General features: G+C 41.6%; 1 protein-coding gene across 6 annotated transcripts in view; it reads right to left on the bottom strand.

Annotated features, from left to right (window-relative positions):
* Positions 1 to 1,164: 1,164 nt before the first annotated feature.
* The window catches only part of LOC139335550 (synaptotagmin-2-like), a 57,062-nt gene continuing 47,277 nt past the window's right edge, over positions 1,165 to 10,949 (bottom strand). For 3 of the 6 annotated variants that reach the window (XM_070969197.1, XM_070969200.1, XM_070969199.1), the window contains 6 exons: positions 8,465 to 8,593; positions 8,074 to 8,241; positions 7,431 to 7,598; positions 5,889 to 6,006; positions 5,433 to 5,566; positions 1,165 to 4,517 (listed from right to left, as the gene is read on the bottom strand). In XM_070969197.1, coding sequence (XP_070825298.1) covers positions 4,302 to 4,517; positions 5,433 to 5,566; positions 5,889 to 6,006; positions 7,431 to 7,598; positions 8,074 to 8,241; positions 8,465 to 8,593 — 933 coding nt within the window. In that variant the 3' untranslated portion in view covers positions 1,165 to 4,301. Of the gene's footprint in view, positions 4,518 to 5,432; positions 5,567 to 5,888; positions 6,007 to 7,430; positions 7,599 to 8,073; positions 8,242 to 8,464; positions 8,603 to 10,949 lie in introns of all 6 variants that reach the window. The other 3 variants (XM_070969194.1, XM_070969195.1, XM_070969196.1) reach the window with 1 other exon arrangement.

The raw sequence follows: 10,949 nt of genomic DNA, 5'->3' as shown, positions 1-10,949 counted from the left end.
GCAGGGGGAAACAGCTAGCCTGGCTCTATCCACAGTGGAAATCCACCTACCAGCACCTCCAAAACTCACAAAATAACAATATTATTTGTTCAATCAGAACACAGATGTAAAAACGACGAGCTGCAGTTTTTACACAGGAGTTATGTGTCTATTTCTTGTCTGAGACGGTGGATTGTTTTCTTTATTGTTCTGATCTTTATGCTAAGCTAAGCTAACCGTCTCCTGACTTTATATTTAGGGCCGACACGTGAGACTGACATCTATCTTCTCATCTCTCGACAAGAAAGCAAGCAAGCAAGCGTTATTTCCCAAGATTTGGAAATACTTCTTTAACTTTATATCATGTGCATGACAAAATACGTATTTCTATATTTTCATAAACATTTTGCCATGTGAAAATCAACTCTATGCATAGTTCTATGGGAGGGATTCAGGCCTAAAACTTGGGTGCCACTGTATTACATTTCTCTCTTCTTGCTTTAATGTCGTCGGATCTCGAACTTTAGCGTTTTGATGCTTCTGCTAAACGAACCAACAAAGAACCATCAGCGTGAGCCGTAGATCACAAGCATGGTGTTACTGATTGTACATGTAGTCACTGGTACATTCTGCTGAATAACTGGAAGAAGAGAAACTTGTAGAGTGATCCAGTTTGATTCATAAATTGCACTCAGCCCAAGAATAGAACACACTCTCATATATATATATTTCTATATATATAAATATTATTTTAGTAGTATTATTGAGAACCTATTGTGATATTGAATTATTTATACTATCAAAACAAGGCATATACATTACTAATCACAATACTGTAAAATCAGCTACCTCTATGAAACAAGGACATCAACAGCTCTGAAAGTAGAAAAAGACACACTCACTCTACTAAACTCACAACTGTTCTCAATGCTCACATATACAGTAAAATGGATTTTGCCCTCTTGATGAACAAAGACCTCTGAAACGGAATGTCAAAGAGAAACACTGGCCAAGGAAAATGAAGACATGTCAGATTTTTTTTTTCTTCATAAATAAACTCTAGCTACTCAGCTGAGCTCTAAAGAGTTAGTGCTTGAGTTTTATGGCTTTAGTTTTATCTTATTCATTTATCTTGTATACACGTACACGTATTGTATAATAAACACAGTAAAAGAGACACAGCCGTGAAGGGTTTCAGGTCATTTAAATAGAAGTGGAAAATAAAAACTTCCAAGTAAAGAAACAGAGAAGAAGGGATTCCAAGTCACGTGTGTTGAGTGGAATGGGATTATTTCATCGTTTGGCCCCTGGAAATGCATTTCATACAAAGACACGATGCAGCAGACGTCGCTTTGGGTCGGCACCGGCACAAATAACGACCCCTACAATCCACCTGCAGATCGCAGAATTATTCAATCATCTTCTAATGAGTTATTTCAGAATAACGCTGTGCCAGATGTAGCTATTAAAAAATAGTCATCATGTAGACTTGGAGACCCCCCCTCCCATCTCAAGCATCAAAAATTTAAAACATATCTTTTTTAAAAAAGCGACAGCAGTAAAATTCAGAAACAAGTCAAACATTGGCCTTCAGATAAGTGCTGCAACTAAACGTATGGCAGATAAAATGGCATCAAATGAAAAGAAGAAAATCGGATCACAAGGAATTAGCTAGCAAGCATGCGGCTACATTTTCATCCTACATGAACTCACACACAGTACTGGACGACACACTTGCTTAAGAAGTTCAGGCGTGGAAAGGTTCTTATTAGTAATAGTACTCTAATATTTGTATGACATTCTCTCCAATGACCCTCATGGAAAATAAATACACATTTGTTTCATTTAGAAAATATACAGTGCATCTTTTTTTTCCCTTCGTTGTGTTATTAAAATGACAAATGACACCCATTTACGTACACGAGATATTTTTGCGTCGTCTCTAAAACATGCTCTTATGTACAGTATTTTGTATAAACATGCAGTATCAACGTGTATGAACTATGTATATAGGCAAAACTACACACCAATGGGTTGCTTGATTGCTTCCATGTTGCCTTTTCTTTAGTGCTGCTTCGTCAACAGAAGAAAAAAGATCATGTGGGATGAGGAACAGAAATCTGAACATGGCCTATGTTGGTTATAAAAAAAAATAAGGAGTTACAATTTCCAGCAGAGGATACAAGAGCCAACATTCAGTAAATTTAAAAAAAAGGAAAAAAGAAAAGTTGCGATACTGTCTACGCTTGATTTACATCGACTGCATTTTCTTACACACAGTCAACGGGTAGTTTTTGCTGTTTTTGCTCACAGACAGCACTGATTTTAATTGATAACTCCACCTGCTCGCAGGTAAACTGGAGCCCAAGCACCTGACGCACACCAGGATTTCAATTAGCAATTGAGCTTTCGCCAATTTATTCAGGGCTGATGAGTTTGGGTCTAACAAGTTTGGATTTTGTCACAAGACAAAGATTTCTCTTCAGCAGAATATTAATTCACAAATACTGAACCAGTTTCACTCCAGGGAGCAGCGTTAGATCGAGATGTGTCTCTTTTCTTATCAGAGTTTATATGAGGAGACCTACCTGGCATGCCACACGTGCCACAGACAAATTCAATCTCACAACATTTTATCAATAAAAACACATAAATTAAAGAATAAACTGACCACAGAACAGAATAATACCCAGTAGTGCAATTAAATTCAACAGTTTGGTAAGCTGTGTATAAAATACACATGGATCAGTGCCTTCTTCCAGACCGTATCCTTGCAATCAAGTGAGAAACATAATATTCAAACAATCAAAACACACACAAAAAGCTGAGCTGAAACAACAACAGAACACTGCTGACATAACGCACTCCCTCGCTCCTCTTCTTCTTGCTTTTTTTTTAATCAGCAGTCATTCCTAACATAAATAATTAAAGCTCTGGTTTCGGAGGGTACTTGAACGTAACATTTTGGATTTAAAGTGCTTGAGGAAAAAAAGCGTTTGAAGTTAAATAAAATAAAATGGAAATAAAAAGAGATAGACAAAAATAAGAAGGAAGAAAGAAATGAAGAGAACAACACCGCGAACTGGAAGGCGTCCCTGGTAAGTTGAAAATTGCTTATTTTGTTACTTTGAAGGCTTGTCTCCTTTATGACTGTAAGACGGTTATAGGGATTCCTTTGAAGTAAAACCCTTGTGTCAAGTCCATGACTAATGGCAGTAGCACTGAACAAGTGAGATACAGAATCAGAGGCGTTGGGAGGGGAGGTGGTAGACTGCAGGCAGTAATCGACACCTTGTAAATATCATGTCATTGAGGGTTGGAATCAGTCTCTGTTGTAGCCGCTCTGATATTTCCTCGCTTTTTGTTGTTCGGTTGAAAGACGCAGCCTTTTTCGCACAGTCAAAAAATACACAAATACCCCCCCCCCCCCTTTTTTTTCTTTTTAGCTGAAAATCCATCCCTCCCTGTTCCCTGACATACCATTTCATGGATAAACTAACACAAGCTGCGAGCCTTACATCATCGAAGAAAAAAAAACAAAACAACAACAATCGGTCAAGCTTTTGAATCCGACATTTCTTTCTCGTCAAGTGGAGTATTTGAATAACAACAACCCGTTTAGAAAAAAAGGCATGGAGTTTCAGTTTCCTCTCAGTTTTCCTGAGACGATGGGTGGAAGGTTAACTAATCAAAAAGGCAGTGTGTTTGTGGGTAACCGGATATGTGCCTATCCCTACATGCTACCCAACTCTAGGAATGTACTTCAAACTAACAGAATCATATCGTATGATAACTGGCAGGTGTGGAACATGGTGCACAATACACCTAAGGAATGGACCTGCTTGTGTTATTTCTCTATCATATGGCAGTATAAAGCATCTTATTATTAAGCACTATTCTAAGCAAACTGTGTCACTAAAGGGAAGGGGTGAGAAGTACAATATGAGTGAATGTATGTTTTCTCCCCTCTATCACCAGATTCCCATCAAGCACTCTTACTGTTCTTCACTCTGTATTCTTATTAATGGAACCACAACCCCAATACAAAAATAGATCTAAAGGAAATCAACGGAGTATCTGTCCTTCCTGTAGCTTTTTTCAATGACATGAATTCATATAACATGATGCTTTTTTTAAACTATATTTCCCATCATGTTGAATGGTATCTTTTTGACAGGTGGCGGAGGGAGAGGAGGGGAGTGGAGGGAGCAGATGTACAGTTAGGGTGTTCTTTTGGAATATACACTGATGCCTGGGACCTGGGGAAATGATGGGGAATGCATGGGTGGGTGGAGGTGGGGACGATGTGTTCTGGTGGGAGTTTACTTCTTGGCATTTAGGGCCGCGACGGCGGCATCCACCTCCTCCTCTGGCTGCAGTGGATGCCACTGGGCGATGGGGCGGCGGGGGTTGGCCAGCATGTCGGACCAGTGTTTCAGCCCGGCCCCTGTGCTCTTGCTTCCCACCAAGATCTTCCCAATGGCGTCGTTCTTGCCAATCTTGTCATAATCCAGCACTGTGATCACAGCTTGGATTTTCTGGGAGAATGCAGAAAATATAACAAGGTTCAGAATGCCTTACATGGATATGGGGGGGGGGGGGGGGCTGTCGAGTACACTCCAAAATCGGACATTCTGCTTCTACTGGAAGAGGTTTTTAATGCAGACGTGTTGCAGCTGATGGCGCATAATGTCCAGTGTTTGGGCGTGCAGGGGTCCCGCTGCGGTGGCTGGTGTTTGTGCCCTCAGGGCTCTCTGTGTGGGTGGTGGGGACTGGGACCATCTATGTGGGTGTTCAGTGTCCTGCTTGCTTCTATTTTCCTGAATATTAAAGATTTGATTTGGATGTGTTCCTCACTGTAAAGCACACTTTGTCCATTTGTTTTGCTAAAATATGTTTATTGCATGTTTTATTCTTATTTGCCAGTAAAGAATTATTAGAATTAATATTTCAAAATAATATTATTAAAGAGAAATATTGTAGTTGGAATGTGTTTAGACTTTTTTCTGTACCACCACTGTGTGCAGATTGTTACTCAAATAAAAGAAAAAAAAACAATTTTTTGTGTGCCTAGGACTTTTTTGCCATGGTATTGTTTTTTAATAAAATAGCATCATATCAATCAATTGCTCCTGTCCTCAGCTTTACCTAAAAGTTGTCAGTCATGTTCACATGAATGGAAGAAAAACTGGGAATGAGGCAGAATCTTTATTTGTCTACTTAGGTTTTCTTGGCTCCAAGCAATTAATGGATGTTCTTCTGCCCGTTGATTGATTGTTTGGTAGGGCTCATTGATACTGAACTGGGGACCCATTTGCCTTTTCACAGTAATTAGTAATGAGATTTTGTAATTGGAAAAGGTGCTTTTTAACACTAGTTCTTCCTGCAGAACAGCACTTTTGTTTCTGTACTCTTTACGCTCCTGATTGATAGATCCTGAAGGGGATCCTTACCTGCATTTGTTCAAGAGGAATCTCAAAGCTGAAGGACTCGTTGTAGTATGGATTCAAAGTGTTCTTCTTCACTGTCGTCTTCTTCTTCTTCAGCCTCTTTCCATTCTGCAGCAGGTTGATTTTCACATAAGGATCTGAAAACAGACAGAAGGCAGAAGTCACCACAGATCTGTTAGAAAATGCCATGCACATGCACGCCTGGGTTGCAGCTTGGGCTGCAGTGCTGTAATGCACCAACAGATGGGGCCAGTGCTGAAGCCGGGGGAGCGAGAGCTGGTGCATGGTGAGTACTGCAGCGTCAGCACGTGAGCAGAGCAGCACCGACCTAATGGCTGTACTCACAGGCACGCTCCTCTTTACACTGCAGTCCCACTGCAAGCATCCAAATTTCACAATAAGCTGAGCAAAGTGTGACAGTGTGATCATGAAATGCAACATCTTGAGCTCAGTTCATACCTGACAGTCCACCCACGTCCATTTTCTTCAGGTTCTTGGCCTCCAGAATACAGATGGTGAGTTTGCCGGCGGTGGGGACGTAACGCAGAGAGATGCAAATGTCTCCCAGCTTCTCCGGCTGTGAGGAAAAGGACCGGGGAGAGAAAATTAAAGGAGATCTGATGCAGAACTTGCATCTTTTTTTAATGTAGAGTACATTACATAAATATACAAAATGTCCCTTTGGAATTACATTGTAAATAAGCAACATCAAAAAAAAAAAAATTCCTGTATTTTTGTTTCAGCAGAAGGAAGTACCTCATTCTTAAGTACATCTCGTTGGTCTTCTCAAAGTTAATAAAATATCTGAGACTGCAAGTAACTGTAGAGAGAGTATTTCTTCTTGAGATGGCTCTGGGGAGCTTTAATTGATTAAAAGCTGTTTTCATGTTCTGGTGCAGCATAATGATGCAAACAGCACATTACAGGCTGCATGGCGACAGAGGAAGCAGTGCAGCTGGAGTGTGTCCCTCAGCTCTCTGAAGCTCATTGGTAAACAGTTTCCACCTTCTGCTCGTGCATATTTCTATACTTTATCAGCTGACTAAGCCGGTTATGTTGCTCTATATGGAAATAATGTTTCTGCTCAGAGTCTGATTGAATGTATTTCAGTATGTTTAAACCCTGGTTTACTTTATGATAACAGCTTGCAAAGAGACTCAGAAGAAGCAAATGCTGTCGTAAACATGTTGAGACAATAAATTGTCCTGATATTACTTTATGACAGATTAAAACAATATCAGTGTACAGGGCTGCATTTCAGCAAGAAATTGCAGAACAAAACAAAGATGGACTGGAGGTAATGTAGTGTAACCATTATATACCAAACACTGACTCTTTTTCAGGTGACATGGTGAACCCGTTAGCAAAAACAGAGGTATATTATCATTCATTCGAGTCATGTTTCTGGCCACCTGCTGAGTGTCAGTCTGATATTCTCTCTCTTTTAGCTCTGTTTTTGGTCTCCACCAGCTCCTGAGGGAAATTTCAGGCTCTTTAGCTGCTCAGTGCTCACCAGCTTGTCGCTAATTATGTCTGTCTGCTGTTTGATGCTGAACAGATCAGGAACAGTTGGATTTTAGAGCTTTTTCGCTGACAACAGTTTCCCGCTGCAGCCAAAAACGATGCTCTGAGAGCAGTGAGAGCGAATCAAAACAGTCAATGAGTAAACAATGAGCTGAACCTCACTATAAAGCTCTGTAAAGCCGAGGGGAGCCGCAGATTCAGAGGATGATTCTCTGTAGGTTCATCGCTACAAGCGGCCCTTTCTCATTGTTTTCACATTGTCATTTGATTATTTGTTGTTATGAAGATATCAACTATATCCTCTTTCAAGGATCCTTATTAGAAATATTTATTTATGTTGTGTATTTTTGTAAAAAAAAAAAAACTAATTGGCCAATATACTGTTATTGGATTCTTTATCTTTACTTCATACATCAGTGGAAGTAAAGGACAAAACCAGCAGCGTCGTAACAGTAATAAAGGTCGTGTGACGCTTACCTCTTCTTGATCTGCGCTGTCCAGGTCTCTCCACTCCTCGATCGGCTTCGCCAGGTCGAGGGTGTTCATGGGTATTTTAATCTCTCCGATGACATCATGTTTAGAGAAGCGATCAAAGTCATAGACCGACATCACCAGTGTCTTCCCTCCCATCTCTTGGAACGGTATCTGCAGGAGAGGAACCGATCCCAATTTACTCATTTGGATCTTTTATGGGAGGTTTTTGACAAACTGCAGAGTTGAACTGCGAGTCAGACCAGAACTAGAGAGCAATATGGCTTATGACTCCAGCCTGGAGCTCAAAATTGCCTCACTTAATAACATGCAGCCTCAGCAGAACTAGCCTGACTTTGACAAGGAAAAGCTGTTTGAATTGTTCTTCTAGAGCTGTGTCAGCAGGCGGCGTGCACCAGAGGTGGCCCTCTCCTTTAATTTGATTCTCTACCACATTCTCCTTGTCAGACACCTTCAGCGTGTCTGCGGCTTTGTATCAGCGCTGGCCAGAAGAGATCACAGCTCATGGAAGAAGAGAAAGAGGCACATTTCACCTCTAACAAGACCTCCCTGCCCATTAAGCAGCTTCACGCACATGTAGCTTTAATAAGTAATAAGTGAAGGGTGCCAACGAGGTGTTTCGGCTTACCTTGAAAATAAAAGTCTCGTTGAAGACAGGATTGAGCGTTTTCTTGTGAACCTTCGTGTCAAACTTCTTCTTCTTGTCGGGGAGGACGAAGACCTTGACGTAGGGGTCAGAGGTGCCACCGCTGTCCATGGAGAGGAGATCAGCGGCTTGCAGGATTCCCACAGTCAGCTGGGGAGGTGTGAGAGAGGAAGTGATTAAAAGTCAGTGAGTAATTTCTCATGCACACAACCCAAAATCCTTCACTACGTCCTTGATGCTGTTTTTCTCCTGTGATTGTCAGCCAAGAAAACAGGCCAAAGGAAATGTCACATGGGGGAAACTGTGCTGTGTGCTGCTTACATAAGCACTGAAAGACTGCATTTTGACAAGAGCATGCTAAATGTTTGCTTGCCTTGTTCTCCTGGAAGTCATAATCAATGGAGTACTGCAGCTTCCCGAGCTTCTCTTTCTCCTTCACCTCCTCCTCTTTCTCCTCTCCAGTCAGTCCAGGTTCGACGTCATCTTCTTCATCATCATCATCCTGTTGTTTCTGCAAAGACAGAGGGGACGGGGGAGGGGCATGCGGCAGAGGACGGAGTGAGAGGACGGTTCGGATGTGGCGGCTGTGCTGAACACAAAACCTCGGCCATCAGCAGCCGGGTTAGTCACAGCACCTACCTGCCACTTACCCCCGCTCACCCCGGTGTTACTAGTGCAATCTGTTCATCGATGACCACGGTTGCAACCTGACTTGATTTCACTATTTCTTGGGTGACACCATTTGCTGTTTTCTCTTTTTTTTTTTTCTCCATGAGCGTTACAGATATGTTCAAATCTGCTAAAGTCATAGGAAATTTCTCTTCGACTACAGCATGTTGTAGAATTGCCGTTTCAATAGAACTTATTGTGCAGAGCGGAGAGAGAGATAGAGAGAGAAAGAGTGAGAAAAAGAGGGAAAGAACAGAATCAAAACAGTCAATATACAGGGAGTGGACAGAAAAACAGGAACACCTGACAATATACTTCAATCAAACACAACAGCCATGCAGAAACCTCTGGAAGTTCTCCTTTGCTGTTTAACCTTACTGCTAACTCTATTCTAAAACCAATATCACTCACTTATGCAGCTGCCTGTAATTTGGATGTTACGGGCAGTGGACAAAATAACGGGAACATGACATGAAACAGGGTTCGACTTTGCAGGGACTGCATCGCGGTTACTCAGGCAGCTGCACAGGCAAATCCCAAATATGACTCATCCCAAGTGAGTAACATTAAGCTGTTAAAAAAGTCAAAAAAAAATCGTGACGCCTTATCCCACACAGAGGACAGCTGCATCAGCAAAGATGAGCCAAAGTCAAGAGCAAACAGACTGGAGGATATTATGGGACATTCTCTCAAAAGCACCACAAAGTTCAGTCTTTTTGACACAAAACTTGAACATCTCAAAAGAGCATCTACTGCAGAACTATTGCACCGCAATGCAGGTGTTCTTGTTATTTTGTCCACCCTATGTACAGTGTTTCAGATACAAGCTGTCACAGGAAGCAGCGCGTCCTTCCTGAGAGGAACTGAAGGGCGGAGCGATGAGTTATAGATATGATCTGATCAAACCACTGACGCAGTGATTCCTGACACTTCTCTTGAAAAGCTCTCGAACTCTCTAAAACTGCGGGCGGATATCCTCCAGCTGATAATGTAAGCTGTTTGACAAACAGGTTTATTTCAAGCCAGACTTGTTACTGTTTGCCGTTTATCTGCTCCTGACATCCCAAAGCCTCATTAACGTGTTTACACTGCTCTTGTCGATTGGATTTTTCTGCTGTTATTACTCTGGTCTGATCATTGCAGCTCACTTAATTACTGATAGATTTAACAATTCCTTCCAATCAGAGTCCAGATTTTGCAGCTGATGCTCTAATGTGAATTACTGTGACTCTTGATCATCTGCCAGAACAAAATTCAGCAGTTTGCTGAGAGTTAACTGCTCCTGAGACTATCGGGCTTGATGAAGAAGATAAGTCAAGTCCCCCGTTATCGTCCATCTTGCCTTTACATCATACTCAGTGACTCTTCGGCGTTTCATCTCTTCGGAGGCAGTCATGACTAATCGAGTGAGAGCAATTTGCTCTGATGCGAACATTAAAGTAAACTTTCACTTTGTGTACTGTACGGAGCTGGATAACATCTCAGTATGGCCTACTTTCCTATGGCTGTCTTCTTGAAAAAACACTGATGTCTTCGTAAGACTGGAGGGTCCAGCTACTCACTGATGAGCTGGAAGAGGAACAGGGCACACACACAGATAATACACACACTATCACACCCACTACACACCATACTGTACTGTACACCCCCATGTACTCCCACACACGCACATTTGCTTACATGCAGGCTCTCATGCATGCTTAAAAACCCACTTTCTCTCTCACACACACGCAGATTCTCACACAACATCCTTATATGTGGCATTCTCTGTCTTTATTGTGGTAAATGCTTTTCATTCAAGCATGCCAGGCCACACAATGCAGGATCTGGGTTTCTTTCCGATGGCAAATGTAAATGAATTACCTTGTAATTTCCGAGGACGGATAAAAGTTATGCTTTGATGTTTATATTCTTTGAAAACCTTTTTGTCAGGTCCAAACATTTCTGCACACGTGTTCTGAGTGAAATGTACATATCCATGGAGGGGTCATGCTCTGTTGAGAATTTCCAGTTGTTCTCAAACTTCCAGTGGGGGTTCAAAGATAAAGACATGGTATGTCTGAATGTATGCCCTCTGGTCAACTCAGCGGGGTGAACTGCGAGCTCAATAATGAGGTTTTACTCAAAGACATACGTTAAAACAGCCGGTTGATTTTAGTTTTAACTCTGGGTCGACTGAAAATCAGGCC

The sequence above is a fragment of the Chaetodon trifascialis genome, chromosome 8, assembly GCF_039877785.1.
Source record: "Chaetodon trifascialis isolate fChaTrf1 chromosome 8, fChaTrf1.hap1, whole genome shotgun sequence".
NCBI classification, from domain to species: Eukaryota; Metazoa; Chordata; class Actinopteri; order Chaetodontiformes; family Chaetodontidae; genus Chaetodon; species Chaetodon trifascialis.
The sequence above is the reverse complement of the archived record's forward strand: the minus strand, read 5'-3'. Positions and strand labels throughout refer to the sequence as shown.